Below are 20,198 nucleotides of genomic sequence, written 5' to 3'. Positions count from 1 at the left end.
TGCCCCCTCCCTCAGTGCCTCCTCCCTCAGTGCCCCTTTCTCTCAGTGCCCGCTCCCTCAGTGCCCCCTCCCTCAGTGCCCCTTTCTCTCATGCTCTCTTCCTGCCCTTTCGCACTCCTTTTCACGCCTGCTCCTTCCTCTCTGTCTTCTCTCCTGCCCGCCCCCTTCCTCCTCTATTGTCCCTTCATCGTAACATATAACTCTGAAAGAAGGTAGCATTTATTGTGTGTTTATGCCTGCTTTGTAGAAATGGGAGCCCAGAACTTTGGTTAGAAAATTCGTGACTGACAAAACAACATGTTTAGGTAAATAAGAAAATCCTAAGATGGAGTTTGGATTGTAGCAGGGCCTAACCATCTCACTAAAGAGTACTAGGAAATCCTTGCCAACCAATATTTATCAAGCATGAATGTCTGACACTAAGTCTGTATTTGCTATGTTTGTCCAGTTCTCTTAAAATACATATTTTAGCCAGACAGTGATGGTGCATGCCTTTAATCCCAGGTCTTAGGATACAAAGGCAGGTAGGTCGCTTGATTTGGAAGCCAGCCTGGTCTACAGAATGAGTTCCAACACAGCCAGGGCTACACAGAGAAACCCTCTCTTGAAAACCAAAAAAGAGGGGTGGGGGAGAAAGAAATATTTTAATTATAAGAACCAAAATGAGCATTCAGTTATTTCAGATTGTTTTACTTATTTAAATGGCGTCCATCCTCATAAAATCATCCTGCCATGAATAGCAAAACAGAAAAACAAATGTTAATTTGAAGATTAAATTGGCTATCCATATCTTGTATTCTGTATTTAGACTTGATATCATACATACTGATACAATTACTTTATAAATTGAGAATCTAAATAAAATTAGAGAATCTAAATAAAAATTCTATCTCAATTTTTTTTTTTAAAAAAAAATTAAAATATAGATTGAAAAAATAGAAACTGGATGGAGATCTTTGTTCTGTTCTTCTTTATGTCCTCAGTTCAAAGCAGAAGTGTAACACATGAAACTCCGGATGGAGAACGGATAAGAAATGAAGCATTCTTTTGGAGAATAGGATTAAACAGAGGGAAATAGCAAGCATAATTATCAGCTATGAAAAGACAGAAAACTTAGGATAAATAGCAGTGCTCTCCAGGGGCTCATGCCCACCCTAGGGATGCAGTGCTCTCCAGGGGCTCGTGCCCACCCTGGGGATGCAGTGCTCTCCAGGGGCTCATGCCCACCCTGGGGAAACAGCTTACCTCGTGTCTGCCCAGTTCTGACCACTGTGTAGCTCCTATTTACAGCTTATCCGAACATTATTGTTTACTTACATATGTGGCTGAACATTTACTAGTGATATAAATCTGAGGTTTTAACTAAATGAATCCTGAAGGAAAACACTGCCAACTCTCTCTTTTGACACTGTGAAAATGACCTTCAGGTATCTAGATTCAATAAGAGACTAGAATTTATAACCAGAAGAACATTGGGCAAAGCTATTTTTAAAAGAAGAAAAAAAATGAATTATTTTCATGATGAAGTGAATAGGTTTGAAAGCAAGAGTTTCCCTCTATCTTCATCAGCAGTGTGTCCATTAATTAGCCCTTCAATTCCACTTCAATTAAATTAACTCTAATTAATAAGTTCATTACAAAGATTGACGCACCTTGCTCAAAGCCGGTGTGTTAAACGCTGATAAACAACTTCACCCTAATGAAGAATTGATTCAATTGAATAAAAGGGAGACCTCCAAAACTCCTCTCCTGATGCTGGGTTGATGTTGTGTTGCTCCGAAGTTAATCAAACCATCTTGGTCTCTTAATCAAAAATTTAATTCAAAGGACATAGAGAAACATGGTATTGGGGGAGGGGAAGGCAGAGACGCGACTCTCTCCCACTTAATGTCCTGAGTGTTCTTTTATAAGCACTGTAACGGTTCTTATAATGTATTACTGTGGTGTCAAAAGTAGATGAGGTTAAGGATGGTCCCTGAGGAATATCATCTGGGGACCAAATCATCAGTGTGGGAATAGGTGTTTGTGATGATATAAATACTTACTACTTTTAATTGTAAAGAACTATGGCTACCATCCCTTTTCTATGTGATATAAATGAATTTGGAGTAAAAATTAAAACTAGGACCATGATTTTGCAGTCTTAGGACAAAACCCATAGTTAACTTTATAGAGAAAGAACAAAAATTCAAATATCCTTCAGAGTTCCTCTCCTTCCCCTTCTTCCTCTTTCTTCGTTAGATCTACTTAAGTAAAGCTCTTAAGAAAGCTTTATTTAAAAAAATGACTTCAGTCATCCGAATCCTTTTTAAGTGGATCTAGTGTTATACAGTTTGAAGGCATTTGGTCATGAAAGTCTTAGTTTTTCAAGTGACAGAGTCGATGTGTGTGTGTGTATTTGTTATTAAACTGGTTTTCTATTCTGTGAGCCAGGCAATTTGTAGCTGTCGAGAGTACAAGTTTACTAAATAGGAAAAACAACATTTTCCCTTCTTTAACCAGCACGCCTGCATGCGTGAGCAAGCTAATGTACTTTCTGTAAGAGAGTCTCCTTCAAGTTTCTGAATATTTAAAACAATTTAAGCCGTGGCTTTAGCAATCGGCCCTTTTCATTTCCCAGTAACTGGATAAGGTGATTTCTGTTAAATACTTGACACACTGTGCTAACTCAAATATTTTATCATTTTAGTGTGTATGGTTTCTTTCTTGGGTACCAAGGGGTAGCTTTATATATTTATATAGGCCTATTCTATCTACATAGTATTTTGTAGATACTTATACACAAAATATATAAAAAATATTTTATTGATATTTATATATAAAATGACTTTATATATAAAGTAACTTTCCCGAACAAATATCATGTGTGTTCTATGCATCCACACAGCCATAAGTTCAAGGAGATGAAAGAATGTCAAATCCTACCATTCACCATTGCCACTCATCAATGCCAAAATTGACTTAGTGCACAGCACAGTGATCTTGCTTTTCACTTTGACAAATGGAAGATGTAACTCCTAATAATTCTCCTTCTTACCCCCAACCCATTCTTTTCTCTTGCCCGGATTCCTCTTTTTTGCAATACAGAAATATGTTCGGTGGACTGCGGCTCACACGGCGTCTGCATGGGGGGCTCCTGTCGCTGTGAAGAAGGCTGGACAGGCCCAGCGTGTAATCAGAGAGCTTGCCACCCTCGCTGTGCCGAACACGGGACCTGCAAGGACGGCAAGTGCGAGTGTAGCCAAGGATGGAATGGAGAGCACTGCACAATTGGTAGGCCAACCAGACTTCTAGCTAGCTACCTACTGCACTTCCCGTTCCGTGCTGGAACCAAACCCAGAGTTGTCTCCATGATAGATAAGCGGTCTGTCACCAGACTCCACCCCCAACCCTTAGATGCTTCTCCCTGCCCTCCATCTACTGCAAAAGAGGTCAAATTCTTGGATTCTTTACAACCTGGAAGAAACTCCCCTCTTCATATTCTCTTTTGATTTCTTATGTAGAAGAGTTCTGTTGTTAAATACTGTCTACATTTAACAATGCTAATTCACTTCTTGTTAGAGAAACATGTAGTTGTTGCTTAGTATGATGGCCACAAAAATGGGCTCACATAAAGAAATTTTAGTTTGTTTCTGAGCCATGCCTTTTAGTCAGCTCTCATGGACATAGGCACATCTCCCACAGAAAGCTCACCCGGCCACCGTGGCATTTCCACACATTAAATCCCGGCTGCTAGGAGTCTATGTTGATACTGCACCTCCCAATAGCAATCAGACTTTCTCCTTTACATAGTTTTTTAAATTTTCCCAAATACCCGAGCTTGCTGAGCCCCATCGTTTCCAGCATTATCCTTCTGAGGCTTTTGGTACAGTGAGTTTCTACCAAAGAGGTTTGATTTCTTTTCTTTCCTTTTCTTTTTTTTTTTTAATGGCTTTATATTCCAACATCATTAGAAAGTTAACTAAAATAAGCCCAAGTGTAACCATTTTATGCCTGACACTTCTTCAAATATAATGATGTTCACAAATGCCTGTAGGTTGGATAAAATATTTACCGTAGCTTTCAGACCAAAAATGGTTTTTGTAAAAGGAAAAAAAAAAAGTGGTGAGAAGGGCTGTACCCTAACCAACATTTAACATAGATTCAAAAGAATCTAGAACAGGTTACCACCTTCTCAACACATGCAATATTCCCTTAGCCTTCAAGTTGCAGGATTAAAATGCTCAACTCATAAAGTACATTAAAAGGTAAAGTGAGTCATAAGTTTCTACCTTTTCTCATTAAAAGATGATTATATGTGACAGGCGAGCAAAAATTTCAGAAGGTAAGGCACCATGTTTTCTCCAATATTTTGTGCTCAGCGGGTAAAATTTTGATGAAGCTATTTGGGACCATGTCAGTAACTTAATGTATTCTTGCAATGTGTAAGTATGATCCACTTCTTATTTTGCTTACAGTAATTGGGCAGCAAGATATTTCATCATAGGAAAATTGAAATCACACCATAAGACAGTCACATGCACATACCCCCCTCCCCCGCCCACACATACACACACACCACACACAATTAAAAGTCAACCTTTTTCTTTTAAGTTAGCACAATTCTGTCTTTACCAACTTTGTGTAAAATTTTTTGCAATGTTGTTGGCATCCCTGAAATCTGTTTCAAGGGTCCCACTGCACCCCCATGTTTGGTGATGTCTGTGAAGACTCTTAGGACTCTGAGAGGTGACTGGATTCATGGCCACAGTTTATAGTGATCAGAAAGAAGGAAGGATATAGCAGAGTCTGGAGTCCCATGGAGTGCTAGCCTTTCTCCATGTTGAGATGCATCACTGTGTGCAGAATTTCTGCAAAGCAAAGAGCCTCTGAAACTCACAGTCCAAGGGTGTAGGCTAGAGGAGCCATCTTCTGTTCACCATGATCACCGTCATCTCAGACTCTCAGAAGAGCAAGCATTTAGGGCTCCTTCTGGACTCAGAACCTGTAGCAATATAGGGAGCATCCACATTTTTAGATGCAACACAAGACCCAGCCCCACCAGCTTCTAACATCCCTTCTGCACCATCACCTATACAAGACCCTCCATGGTGACTTGCTCACACTGGGAAATGGTTCTGTCTTCTGAAATCAGCCACAAATATCCATATTCATAACTCTTGCCCAATTGCCATCCCTGCTTTGATGTAGCTCTCCCTTCTGCTGTCTGAGACTTCTAGGGCAGGGCTTGCAGGAGGCTCATGAAATACATTAAGGCAGAACACAGCTGACAAACAGGATGTTATGTCTTTCTCTGAACATACAAAAGACAGTGCGGTGTCCCTGTGTCCAACCAGCTCCTCACCAGAATCTCAGAGTCCTCCCACAGCAGAGGCAAGATGACAAAATGATGCTTCTTATATCAGGAAACCTCACAAATTAATTCTAGCTAGGAGCAAAAGAATTCTATTTCTCGTCATATATCCTATGGAAAACAGCAAATACATGTGCATAGCTTTAAGAAATCAGAAATGTACCAGGAAGCTACAATAGGTACATATAACTTGTCACCCAGTAGCCACCCAACAAGCTGGTCTGTTACTGTGTCCTCGCTGGCATGGACTTTACACAATTTCCTATGGATACATTCTTCCAAAAGGTTTCCTAGCTTTTTGGAAACAGAACAGGATTTTAGTTAGTACTGGGTCTTTTTAATTGCAGTTGAACTGTTCCTTGCATTGTTGGTTAACGATTCTGTTTTCTGTTATTTCCATTAATTGTGTTGCTTTATACTCCAGTACAGGAAATAAAGGACCTATCTGGATGTGAACCTTTTAAAAGACGTAGAGCCCCCTTAGAGCTGAGGACATAGCTCTGTGGTAAAATGTTTTCCCAGCATACAGAAGGCCCTGGGCTCAATTCTCAGCAGCACCAAAAAGAAGAGTGTAGAGATCCTGTGAAGTCCTACTTTGCTCTTTCACACTGCTAGAATGATTCCAGTTTTGCCCTTCTTCTGTCTGCTTCTGTGTGTGCCACAGTGAAGCCCAAGGGCCACATGTGAGCCATTGGCAAGGCAACCAGGAAGGGTGAAACACGTCCCCATTTGGGACGGTTACCATTCCTCCCAGTTCCAACGCGTATCTGGCCGAAAGAAACTGTCATCTTACGAGAGACTCCTCATAAATCAGCAAGATTTTCTTTTCCTTCCTCCATATTGTGTGTCATTCCATAGAATACAAGCAGGGAGGTTAATTGAAAGAGAGGTGAAGGAGAAATTAAACAGTTAGAAGCAAACACAGGTTCCCGATGGAAAGCAAAAGAGTATCCATCGGTCACCTGACTTCATAAATTCGGCTCCATGGGCATGTTGGTAGTAAAAGAGTTGAGAACAGAGAATACTCACCAGAAACTTGCTCTCACTTGGAGGGTCCCATGCTGATATTTTTATTAGTCTGGTCATATCTTCCTCTTGTTATAAGTGACGAGTTCCACAAAGTAGGCATATCCATCCACAGGGCTTGTCCCAAGGCCTCCTTTCTTGGACTATGCTTTTACTAGCGATGTGTGCAGATGAAAAAATAAAGTAACAGGAGACTAATTTTTCAGGAATATTGTGTTTAAAAGGTATATCTTTCTCTTCCTCCTAGAAGGCACTTAGGAATATTGGGCCCTTTTACAAATTAAGAAACAAAGGAGCTGTTAATGGAAGAGCCACACTCGTACAGGCAGCAGCACTCGTCATTGACATGGCTTGACAGTAATAGGCCATAACACTAGTGTAGCCCCGAGATTGTAATAACAATCATGTTAGGCTGTGGCTCATCCACAGGTGGGAGAATTCTCCTACACACATCCCATGTTTGTTTCTCCTGAGATAGGAAGCATGTAAGGATAGGGTAGAGGACCCCAGAAGCAAGTAAAAAAAAAAAAAAAAAAAAAAAAAAAAAAAAAAAAAAAAAAAAAACATGTGGAGTGGAATTAAATATCTTATAAACAATAATTGGCGTGATTTGAGTATCACGTGGCTATCACGATATTTAAGATTAAACGATTGTGCTCTGTGAGAGTTGATGTGAGTCAGGTTTAAAACTAGTATCTGGTAAGTTCAAATGTGTAAACTGCAAGATAGGGTGGTGTGTTCTGATCAAACTGAGTGAGTTCCTATCACCGCGTTTAACTGGAATAGACTTAGAACCCATACACATGAGAAGGCAACTCGGTTGGTTGGTTGGTTTGGTCCAATCTCCTGGCTCAGGTAAAAGAAGGGAGAGTTGTCTGCCGTTGGCCTGTGTGCTTCCACTTTAGTGGCCATAGAAGCAGCGCAAATTCTGTCTCCGCGTCTTCTGCATGTCCCTTATTAGCGGAGTGCAAAGTTAACTGAATGTCCTGGGCAGTGAGAAGTCCTAATTGCCTGGCTTTGAGCATTCGTCAATCTATAATTTCCACAAGGCCTTTTCTTTTTAGCATCTATTGAAAAGATTTTTTTTTCCCTTCATTATCCATTTATGTCTATCTGAGTGTATTGAGATCAGAGATGAGACTGAGTCCTGAAGAGGCCATAGGGGTGTTGAATAACATTTGACTGTTCTCTCCTATAAAGAGATGTCACAACGGACTAGAAGGCTCAGCTCTGCGAGCTCTGTAGGTGCCTGAGTGTCTTCTCAAGCCCGCTGGTACTTTTCACTTTTCCAGGGAACCAAATGGAAGCAAATAGGCTTATATTAATAATGGTGAGGATCACAGGGTTGGAGAACATACTTAAATCTTGGAGAACCCCCCCCCCCAATAGTTGCATCTCCATTCCAGTAACCCTTAACAATCTGTCAGAATTCTGTAGGTATGTGCAAATGAACATTCCATTTTCTCTTTCGTGTTAATTTTAGAAGTGGAGCAGCTTTTAATTTCCTTCCATTCTATCCGTTATCCCAAAGGATTAAGTCTCTTGGATGCTTGCCCTATCTGGAGGACTCTGGAGGTCACTTGCAGTTCCAGGATGTCTTAACTGTTGATGGTTTCTGTTGACTATGCAGAGGTAGTAGATCTAAGCACAGGATTCCCTGGCTGACTCAGTCTCCTTTTGCCACAGGAAGGGGTTGTCTTCACTTCTGAAGAAGTCCAGAGGTCCACTTTGTAGATATCCCCTGCCAACCCCCCATTACTTTTTATGTATGAATTCACTTATTTTACCCAGTAAGCATCATTGAATGGCTTCTCTGTGATAGATGCTGAATACTGTCCCCTTTAAAAGGCAGTGTAACTTTTTGAAGTACACAGGCTCTGAATTTTTTCAAAGATATGTCTTTAAGTCATTTCTGTGGTTCAGCATAACTAGTGCCTCCACTGTTCTTAGCCTCACTTGGAGTCTTTTTCTGATGGGAAGAGATTATGATAATTAGTATTTATGTGAGATTTTAGAGTACAGTGTTCTGATGTCTGAGAACCTGTGGACGTGTGTCTTTGCTGAACCATTAAGTGACATTGAACAATTAATCCATTGACACTCTCTACATACATATCCTCTGACGAAGAAGGTGAATGTTACATACATCAAAGAATTGTTTCAGTTAGATAAAACACTATCCTATTAATTATAGCACCTTCTCTAAATATAAAGTACTTATAAAGAAGAGTTTAATAGCTTTGAGTCTTAATTTTCTTGTTAAGTAAAATGAGACAAACTGCAGCTCAGACCATGGCTTAGGTGTTGACATTTAAAAAGCAAAACAAAAAATATTGTGAAACTGGTAAGTTCTGGAGGTCCATGAGTCTGATGCAGGAGGATCACAAGTTCAGGTCCATCCCAAGAACATAGGGAATCTTAAAAATGTAAAATAAAAAACAAATTGCCAAAGGCATTTATTTAAAAAGTTAACAGAATTCCTGTCATGTTATAAGACAGAGCCTTATGTCAGGGTGGATATTGGTTAATGAGAAGCTGTGTGTCTGGGTTGGGGTTAAAGAATTTTTTTGTGAAATCATGATATAAAGAGAAGGTAAGAAACACCATGATAGTTTTTCTTCTTGTAACATCTCAAATATAGGGCCATCTATTGAACAGCATTGTTTTTTGTTTTTTATTTTTTCTTCACATACTTTGAGGCAATTCAAATGGGAATTTGACCTAGGGGAAATACTAATGTTTTAAGCTACAAAAGGCTGACTATTTGTTTTTATTCTAATTCCTTAGTACACTGGGAGACACAATCATTAATGATCACAAAGACGCGCTTTGTTTGCCCAGACAAAACTTAGGTATACTGTACTCCACAAAGTTCTATTAAACAGTGTGGTTGCCCTGAGCTTTGCAATATGGAAGACAGGAAACAGAAAAGGAACCAGGAAACAAGAGAAGGAACCGTAGCAGCTGGGGAGTTAGCCGCTGAGCAATATGGGAGAGGAAAGGATGCAAACCTTTACCAGCGTGGCCACATAGGCTGCTGTTCCCAATCTTATCTCCTACAAGAGTGTAAGAGCAGTCAGGTGGAAAACGAAGTGACAGTTTGGAAAAATAAGAATGTATGAGTGCTTTGTTTAAATTACAAATAGAGTTGTTTGATAACTTTCGGCAATTTTTTTCATAGTGCCCACACACACACACAAAATTAGAATTAATATAATAAGAAGACCACATGGAATTTTTAAAGTATCTTTTTGTTCAAATGCTACTTGTAATCAACAAACACATACACACACAAGTGGGTCAGAGTTACTTCTACACATCTGTGTACCAGTGCTCTGGGACCATTCAGTTTCCTGTCAGTCAATAAAGAAGATGGGGTAAGCAAGAAGTCACACCAAGCTGCCTGAGTCTTGGACGGAGCCAGCTTTTCTGGGAGGCTGCTAATGCTTAAGCATCAGGTCTCTCATCTTACTAACCGGCTCGAAGGTCCCACAAAGGAACCCGGATTTCACACAGCCACGTGTTACTGTGACATTTACAACTCACTTAGGACCTCTGCCTCTTTCTAGTCCAGCCTCCTTTCCTACATACTCCTCCTTGTGCACAGATGCATGTTACACTTCACATTGAATGAAGGCCAAATTATCTTTCTCAGCTCTATAGAAACATTACAAAATCATTGTCACTTTAAGGAGACAAAGTGACTGTTGTCCTGCAGTCTTAGAGAAAATGGCTGTTTAGAGACAACAGCCGGCATTTAGGAACCATCATATAGCTTTTCTGACATTTGCGCTGTTAGTCAACTTAAAATTTTTCTGCCTTTAAAATTTTTCTGCCTTTGTGGCGATCTTCCTTGTTCCGAATAATCCTTTACTTTTCGTATAGCACTTCATCTCTCTTGAGGTTATCTTTCTTAAAGAGAGTGTCCTTCCCATGTTATAAGCATTTCAACCATCACTACCACAAATAAACTTAAGTCTACCATGCCCCCACCCACCCACCCACCCACCCACCCCCGCTGGATCACGTGCTATCTGTTGCATGATAAGAAGGTATAGTAGAGGTCTCCAGTGTCTCTGTTTCCTCAGAGGTGGGAATAAAATTACCTAGCTCCCTCCTGGAGCTGCTGAGAGTGTTGGGCACAAAGCAAATCCCACATAGAGGTACCTGGGCTGACCATTAGTGGACTGAGACCAACCACTACCTTCTTCCAGAACCATCTCTCAGGCTCCACCCATTGCCTCTAAGAAACAGGGATGCCTGCTGGGTACGAGGATTAACTCCTTCTCTTCCCAGTGTGCTGGGAAGTACCTGCGATCCATAGTGCAGGATGGGTCAGCATGGAGCCATTCTGTACGGGGTTGATCTGAAGGACATTTTCCTAAGCCTTCTGGGCAGTAGACAGTCAGGGAGGCTGAAAAGCCTTCCGTGGCGTGTATAGCACAATGGCTTGTTAAGGAAAGTGCTACCCGATGCTAAGCTGATATGAAGTTGGATGTGACTCAGGCAGAGCGGCTCCTGAGGGAATGGAGGAACGCCCCCTTCTAAGCTCACTGAGCATCATCTGTTCATGAAACCAATCTGGTTTTCTGATGTCTGATTTCTTCTATTGAGGTTAACGGAAGTGTCTATCTGGGGCCTCTCCAACATTATTTTTCTCATTTGAGCCCTAACTTGTTCACTTAACAGTTTTATGTACACTCCTTTATCTTCCATAATACCTTCAGAATTGATAAATTTCTTAAATGAGGACATTCAGTCTGGTTGCCACAAGTGCAAACCTGCTTGCTCTGGCCTCTCTAAGAGATGGGCACCCTCTTTCATTAGGATGTCAGTGCTATCTTTACTCTAAAAGGTGCCTCCAAGACATGCGTGTTTCTCCACTTAGCCTGTGTCAGGTCTTCGAGGAAGGGAAGGAATTTGGGTGTCTCTGCAATGGGAGCTGTCTACTTTGGTGCGGTTTATTTCACCTTCGAGTGGTTCTTGTCCCTCCCATATGAATCACTCTTTGTTTTGTTTTGATTTTTTTTCACATATACTGATTGCATCACAAAAAGCCATGGAGCTGTGGGTTCAACTCAGGGATGGCCAGGGTTGCGAACAGCGGTAGAGCCATGCTTCCGGTCAGTGTCTTTCACTTGATGGTCTAACGTCTGCTGACTGAGCGTGCACTCAGCCAATGGAATCTGATTCGGAGGTTCTGGTGGAGCCTGACTAAGTGAGACTCTGTGTTTCTGACAGGTTCAGCCTCAGATGCTGCACGTCAAAGGGTTTGATTTCTGCTTTTATAATTTACGCCCATAAAGCAACAGAGTTGTAATAAATTTACACTTCTTTCAATGTTTTTGAAATGTGTTACATTAAGTCTGTAGTATTCCATTCAGTTCTGCCCTTCTGCATTTATATACTTCCTATGTATGATGTATGTATTATGACAGGATGAATATAGAAAGTACCAAATAATTAAATTATATTCTCATACCATTCAAATCCTTAGGGGGAAAAAGGCTTAGATTTGAATCTTCAGTTGCCTTGGCTTTCTATAGAATTTGTAAAATCACCATCCAGTGGACTGCTGCAACAAGTGTTCTCCAGTCATGGGGAGAGATTATTTCTTAGGGTACCCATTTCCTTATCCCTAAGGATGGGGTAAAATCTGAGCATAGTCAGCATTTGCTGTTGGAGCGCTCCTCTCTTCTGCCCAGTCTCACTGTTTTCTGCCCTGTCCTTGATACTGTGATTTATTAGGAGGCGACGGCATCATCAGCCTGAGAATGTCAGTCAAAAGATAACAGTGTGGCTGAGAGGTACATCTTCGTGACAGGTGTGTCCCTTAGGAAGCTGTTAATGTGTTCCGTGCATTAGGAAGGGAACAATGTGAGGGACATCTGAAAGTCAATTGTGAACGTCAGTGATTGTCCTGTGGGTGAATGTATCTGGTATTCACATACAGTTTTTCCACGCAGGTGATTTACACATCGCCTGTAAGGATGGGACATTCGAGATCTTTCAAAGAAATCTTTCTCACCTACTTTCCTAGCTGCGGTATGATAAATGATTTCTATCTTGTGATAAGAGATTATGCTCAGATTCCTCTCAAGCCTACCTCCTCTGTTAAGAGTTGGTTACTAAATTGGTGCCTGCATTAAGCTTTTTCTCACCCAACTTACTGGAAGGCATGGCTTCAGAAGCATCAGCTTTCAGGAAAAAAAAAGCAGAGGGTTAAAGCCCCTGAGAGTTTTTTTCATTGGGAGCAGAACAGAAGAGAATGCCAGTGATTTTTGTGTTGCTTTATATTCACTTGGGTTTCTTGAAGTACGTCTCAGTTCTCAGATCTGAACAACCTTACTTCTTTTTCATACTAGCTTCTATATATTTCCCACCAGAACATACATGGTTTCCTAGCAAGTTTTAGTTAGAGCTCAACTAACTTTCTGTGTAGGGGTACTATATGTTGGGGAAAACAACTTAGAAATCAGAATTACTAAAGAATTGAGGGGATTGGGACAGTGCTGCTAGAGTTTGGACCCAAGACTTGATACATGCCAAGTAGATTATGTACCTCCAAGCTATATTCTCGGCCCTCAAGGAATTGTTTTAATTCATTAATTTAAATTAATAATTTCTCTACTGTGTCTATGATTTTTATTGACTTAAGATTTCCATCAACTTTAAGATTTCCATTAACTTAAGTTAACATGTTCTATGCTGTGTCTAAGACTTCCGTTGTTCCTTAAATCTCATTCTCATCCTAAATCAGTTCATTTGGTTAAGCGTTTTCTGAAAGATATTAACAGATGCAGGGGAGGAAGGAGGTTTCAACTTACTTCCTGAAGACTTAGTCACTCAAGGCTATAATATATGTAAGATGGTGAGAGACAGATCAATAGGACAGTTTTACAATAAAAACAAACAGTAGATTAATGGGAAAGTAAGATGTAAATGTGACGCTGCTGGACAAGTTTGCATGGTGACTGTACACGGAATACAAAAAGTCAAGGGGTCAGGTGGTTCAAGTATAAAAAGCTGCAGAAAGTTTCTGGGGAAGGTAACAAGATAGAATTGGGACATGGAAACTCCCAGGAGGTGCAAACCATAGAGATGGGAGGAACCAAATACACAAAAGAAATGCAAATAACACATCTTAGAAGGGCAAGGGCCAGACTCTGCTTAATAAGATGTTTGTGGCATCCTGGACCAGGGATACTGCTCCTCCAAAAGGGAGTTACCTTAGGTGGATCAAGCAGTTTCAGAGACACCACCTCTCCGCCACAAGCAGGTAGGAGGAGGTCCTAGAAACCTTGTTCACCCTCAGATCAAAGCACTTAAGACACCAGGCAGCATGCTCTGGAGTAATATTTCTTGATTCCTAACGCCGAGTAAAGGCTTACTGAGGTACATGTCAGTTTTATATCATATTGTTTTATGTAAACTTGCCATTGGTTCTATGCTAACACGCTGGAATGTTGTTTTCAGTGTGGAGTACCTTGTTGATTTGCGTCATTTAAGAACCATTTTTAAGACTGTAGTTACCACTAAAACCTCTCATCTCATTGGTTTTTAAAACTCAGTTGGCTGGATATACAGTTGAACGAAGAATAAAAGTAAAAAATATTCTCTTCAGTTTTTGCCAAGTTCGCCGGAAGCCTTTTTGTTGGAAAGTAAAGAGTCATGGCATTAGGAAGTGAAGCCAAATGTTGCAAATAGTTGCAAAATATTATTTTCAACTATTCCGGGGCATGTGCAAAGCAGACAAAGGCTAGAAAGGCCGCATCATCGTTCCCACAACTCTACCCAGGTAACTTAAAGAGCCAGGCAGCTAGGGAGGTACTAATATGCAGTTTAGGTGATTTTTCTTATATGCTAAGAGTAATAGCATCCTAAGGAAGTGGATAAAAAGTTAGTTTGAGGGTTGGAGAAAATTGGTCACTGAGTAAAGTATTTGTTTTACAAGCATGAGGAGCTGAGTTGAGAGCTCAGCACCATGTAAGAAGCTTAGCATGGGTAATGCATCTATAATCCCGGCACTGGGAGTCAGAGACAGGACGATGCCAAGTGTTTGCTGGCCAAACAGTCTTGATAGTCACTGAACACAAAGTTTAGTGAGAGGCCTTATCTCAAAGATGGATGGATGGATAGACAGACAGACAGACAGACAGGAGAGAGAGAGAAGGTAGAGAGAGAAATGATAGATTGATAGATAGATAGGTAGATAGATAGATAGATAGATAGATAGATAGATAGATAGATAGATAGATAGATAGATAGATTGCATGCATGCTCACCATGCACACAACACAGTAGATTTTGATTTACTTTATTGTAAGGGTGAAAGAATAAAGCCCACAGTTCCAAACACTGTCTTACTCCTCTACGCAGTGCTGACTCAGTCTCTCCCTGGCAGATTGTCGTTTCATGCATACTGTGGAAAGCAGCCTCTTTTCATCCTACGAGTTTCCTTTTCACCTGCCCGTTCGGTTGCTGGTTGCTTTCACCTTCATCTGTATAAAGTTTTGTTTGTTTTTCAATGCAGGTTTCTCTGTGTATCCCTGGCTGTCCTGGAACTCATTCTGTAGACCAGGCTGGCCTCGAACTCACAGAGATCTGCCAGAGCCTGCCTCTGCCTTCCAAGTGGCTGGGATTAAAGGCATGCATCTATATAAGTTTTTATAAGTGTAGTAGTTCTTTGAGAGTTTCTTATACATTTTAATAGTATCCAACCACACTCCCCTAATCACCCAAATTTGTGTCCATTTCTTTAAACCCATCAAGACCAGTTTGTGCTACCCCAGTATTCTTAGCTGTCTCTTTCCGCTGGAGTGTGACTCACTTACTGGGAACCTCACCCTTGGAGAGAACTGTCTCTCTTTCCCAGCACTCAGCAGTTGCTAACAGCTCCCAGGTAGATTTCCTGCCCAACTCCCATTCCCATGCTGGGATTTGGTCTGGCTTGGGCTCGGGCAGGTCTTGTGTGCACCACTGCCCTGCTGTGTCCAGAAGACAGCTTCTCTGCACTTGTCCGCCATATCTGACTCTCACACTCTTTCGAATCCCTCTTCCACAATGATCCCTGCGCCTTGCAAGGAGGAGGCATAGTATATATGTCCCATTTAGGCTAAGTATTCTGCCGTCTCTTCTCTGCACCTTAGCCACTTGTGGGTCTCTTCTTCCTCTATCTACTGCCAATAGAACCAGACATGGGGCAGGTGTTTCTTAGACAGGCATGGGGACCTACCTAATTCCAAAGGACAGATTTTCCTGTGCTGATAGCTCATCCGAAAAGCAGTGGCTTCCCCAACCCTGGCCTATTTACTGTATTCACAAATAACGGTGTGACCGAAGCCAATTTTTTTCCTACGGTTCTTCATGAGAGGGTCAATGACCCTCTCCTGTCTGAGTGCCCCCTTAATGAAAGTGGAAAACAACCGTCTGAAATACGGCTATCATTTCTGGGATTCAACAGGCGTGTGCCTTGGGTAAATTAAGAAGGAAAGGAGGTCCTTAAATATGAATCCATTGCCAGATGCTTTTCCATTAAACTCTGTTGGTTGAATGAAATTAGTAAATAATTATGTTGGTGGGGAGCCTACTACCTCTAAATGTGATATAATGCCTTCCTTTAACCACCAAGCTTAATTTTTTTCCTATACGCCAAATTAGTTTTTTAGGGCAATCTACATTGCAAATTGACCGATTTGCATTAAAACTATGCAGACTGGTTCTGATTTGTCAACACCTTTTTTTTTTTTAAGTCTTTAACATTAAGCATGGGTGGGTAAAACCATCTGCCTATGGAGTTTGCCCGAAGTTCCATCCGTTAACACGCCGAGACAGGTTACAGCTGTTTAATTGTTATGGTGCCGAATGATCCCCTTTCTATCCGAAATTAATATTTATATATGCGTGCATAGAAAGCATGCAGTTAAACATGTGATCTAATTGTGGATTAATGGCAGCAGGTATCCATTCATTAGTCCCTGTACAAACCATGAGGGAAAAAATAGTGCATTTCACAGTCAGCCCAGCTCTTGACTTGTACAGAGAGTCCCCAGTAATGATTATCATGAAGGCGAGTCATCCCATACATCCATACATCCCATCCCATACATCCAGCCTATGGAAAGGAAAATGGCAGCGGTATAGCTGGCCTGAAATGTGAAAAGAGGAAAATCTATGTGGTGATCTCATTTACTTTTTAACTCTTCCTAGCACTGTAGTCTGATGTCCTTCAAGCTGTGACCTGTATAAGCCCAAGCCACACAGTGAAAGTCTAGATGCTCAAGTTCATATCCATGGGTCACCCACACTTCTGAAAAGCTTGTCTAGGCTGAGAATGGTCTTCCTGTACTCCAAAATGAAGAGGCCCAAATTTAAATTTATCGCAGTCTGCTATAAAAGTTAACAATGTATATTCCATCTGCTCAGTACATTTCGTAGTGAAAATAGAATGCAAAGTTCCCAGCAAGCTCCCAGTAGACGATAGAGATGTGCATGGAAAAGAGGCCAGTTGAAGGCCCTGGCTCCCTTTAAGTTACTGCAACGCTAACATGGACTTCTGACGGGATTGTTTGGATACTTATGTGGACACTCAAGCTCATTTAGAAGATGTTAAATTACCTTCCTGAAATGAAACCAAGAGTGAAGCAGTGGTATGCTTTCATTTAAAAAGCTGGATCACAAATCATTTAATATTGTGGTATAGCTAAGTCAACAGAATTCTTTGAATGACATGGAAGAAAACTTTTCCTGACTTGCGCATGTGCACACACACACACACAATGAGGTTGTACTCCCCTCAGAGAATGAACTCACTCATATAAATAATGATCCTACCAAAGGACTATATATTGAACTGAAGAATGAGGGACCCATCCTGGCCTGGCATTCATAGGCCAGAGGCCATTTCATGCAGTGTGCAGAACAAATCATTAGCAGCCCCCAGTTCATTTGCTTAAAGTCAAACTTTCTCCTTCTTTCTGGTTTCTTAAAATAATAATGATTATTATTATTATTGTATAATTAATATATGATAGTAATATAATAGTAACAACATATAATAATCATCATCATTATAAGTTACCTCATGAGTATGGGTTTTTCAAATAGAAACTGGGAATAAGATGAATTAGTAATGCCTAGTATCTGCTAAGCGAATACCATGGCCTGAGAAATAACGTAAAGTGGCCTTCATAGATTTGCTATATTATAAGGCAAAGCTATTAGGCCTTGAGGAAACTTCAGTTACGAGAACTTAATCTGTAGACCTTCACTATAGGTATATAACTAATGTACAAGACAACCTCATTCCAAGCCCATAAGAGCCATTGCTGAGCTCATGTGCTGAAGAACCAGCTGAAGCTGCCTGGTAAATCATTTTTAGTTGTTCATGTATGTTTTTATAGAGTAGAAATCCTTTTTTTCATAATAAACTAATAACCATTTATCATAAAAATCTGAATTGCCATAGAAACAGATGAAGTAACAGTCACTGCTCAATAATAAAATGCCATGTGTTTATGATTTTTTTTCAAGGAAGTTTGAAAGATTTTTAGGAAGGTTTGAAATATATCTATTAATAGCACTCAGAGTGTCTCAAATAAAAATAACAATTACAAAAACCAAATAAGGTTAAAGAACATTAATCTATACTAGGAAGGATTTGAAAAGGTTGGAAGCTGTTGAAAAATGTGTGTCCCTTTGCAAAATATAAGTTTATATCTAGTTTCTATGTCACCTGAAATTATTAAGCCAAATACTTTTATCAGACTTTGGTCACTGAACAATTTACTTGTAGGAAATGGGTGGATTATATTTGTCAATGGTGTATGCCCATAGGGGAAAAGGCATCAAAAGCTATGTGTATACCCTTGTGTACTTCCTCACCTTAGATACAGGAAAAAGGCATTCTTGATAAGTCATCTTTGAAAGAATTACCTATTTACATCTACATATTTATAAATAAGTTATAGTTTATCTGGGCTGAGTGAAAAGGGCAACTTGATCTTTTTAATTAGTGTTTTCCTAGATAAAAGGAAAACTCTTGTAAGAAAGAGCCGCAGCTCTATTGTCCTAATTTACCGTCTACAAACTTTTCCTTCTTTAGAATTTTTAAATATTGATTATTAATTTAGTGAGACAGGATTTGATGTCACCTAGGGTGCTCTCAAACTCTGTAAGTCACGTATTCTGACTCTGAACCTCTGATAGAAGATGACCTCTACATCCACCTGAGTGCCAGGATTGCAAGCCTGCACCATTACATAAAACAGCCATTCTGAGTTATATAATGGTGGGGTTTGAACTCTGAACTCCATGCATCTTAGGCAAGCACACTAGCAGCTGAGCTACGTCCTCAGCCCAAATTGAATTTTTTCAAATATACAAAGACTAGTGAAGTAATGATTGTAGATAACCCCTGATCTATTTGGAACAAATCAGTATTTCTCTCCGATTAATATTTTGTTTGTTTGTTTTTCAAGATAGGGTTCTTCTGTGTAGCTGTAGCTTTCCTGGAACCTACTGTGAAAACCAGGCTGGCCTCAAACTCACAGAGATCCTCTTGCCTCTGCCTCCCGAGTGCTGGGTTAAAGGAGTGCAGCTCTCCCATCCATCCACCCCCAGCTCTGATTGGTGTTTTAGCAGCGTATGAAACACTGAGGTTCTGGTTTTAGCATCTCAAATACATAAAATTTGACAGAAAATTTTATAACACGCATATGTTTGTTCTGTGGCTCGAACTTGGGGCCTTATACACAGTAAGCATGGGCTCTCCCACTGATCTGCCTCCCCAGGCTGTACTTTTGAGAGCATCCTGGGAGTTGAACCTAGGGCCCTGTACATTGTTAGCATATGCTCTACACACTCATTCCATATAAGATTTTTATTAACGTTAGCAATGCTCTCCGCCTAGTTTCATTTTCCCACATCAGAATACTAACATATACCTGTCCTACACCCCACTCCCACCCCTACCCCCTTGAATCTACAAAATCCTAAGCTGGGGTTTCCCTTATGTCATTCAGTAAGCCCAAGGACTGGGAACTAAAGGAGACATGTGTTGGTAACATGTTTCTGTATATGATCCAGTGCAAGGAATCTTGCCATATGTGAGTTACAAAGTTCTGCACAGTGTGTGCCAGACAATAGCTTCTTTTGTGACAAGCTTTGCATATGTTGACATCGACTTATCTGGGCAGGCATTCTGAGTACCCCCACTGTAGCTATATAGTCCTCAGTTGAGCATAAAATTTTAAACTGAAGGAAATATCAAATATTGTCCTGTAGGAGGCCCTGTAACTCACTCACAGTGGTCCTTTAAGGTTAGTGCTAACCTTAACAATACTGTGGTTAGTCTCAAAGCATCTTTTCTCTGTGATGTAAATCATTATAGCCTGGTTTAAATCAGGAAGTGATTATTTCTCTCTGTGGGAACGTCTTGTTTTAAGTAACTTTCCAAACCAAAGCATAGGGATTTATCTGGTAGATAATGTGAGGAACAATATATTCATCCAGAAAATTCAAACACCAAATTTCAAAACTGAAACAAAAACAGAGGGGGAAAGAGTGAACGCCCAAACTGTCAAAGCTATTTGAAGCAGATCTTCATGAGGGGCTAGTTTGGAGGGTAAATGGTCTCTAAGAAAACACACTATGCACATATGTGCACAAGCTATTTTTCTTTATATGACACCATATCATACTTACTAGATGTTGAAATTCAAATTCATTGGCTTTCCTAGATGGTGTGGAATATTTTAAATGCTTTTCCCTAATCTTAGAATAAAAATTCTGGGGACTTTTTTTTTTTTTTTTTTTTTTT

The 20,198-nt window shown here is 40.4% G+C and overlaps 1 protein-coding gene across 19 annotated transcripts in view; it reads left to right on the top strand.

Moving 5' to 3' along the window:
* Tenm3 (teneurin transmembrane protein 3) overlaps positions 1 to 20,198 on the top strand; it is a 1,282,613-nt gene that overhangs the window by 1,170,286 nt on the left and 92,129 nt on the right. For 17 of the 19 annotated variants that reach the window (XM_031339793.1, XM_031339792.1, XM_031339791.1 and 14 more), the window contains one exon: positions 3,088 to 3,273. The exons of the other annotated variants lie outside the window; for them this stretch is intronic. In XM_031339793.1, coding sequence (XP_031195653.1) covers positions 3,088 to 3,273 — 186 coding nt within the window. The remainder of the gene's footprint in view (positions 1 to 3,087; positions 3,274 to 20,198) is intronic. 19 annotated transcript variants of the gene reach the window in all.

Source organism: Mastomys coucha, unplaced genomic scaffold, assembly GCF_008632895.1.
Source record: "Mastomys coucha isolate ucsf_1 unplaced genomic scaffold, UCSF_Mcou_1 pScaffold22, whole genome shotgun sequence".
NCBI classification, from domain to species: domain Eukaryota; kingdom Metazoa; phylum Chordata; class Mammalia; order Rodentia; family Muridae; genus Mastomys; species Mastomys coucha.
This window is presented reverse-complemented; position numbering and strand designations above follow the sequence as displayed.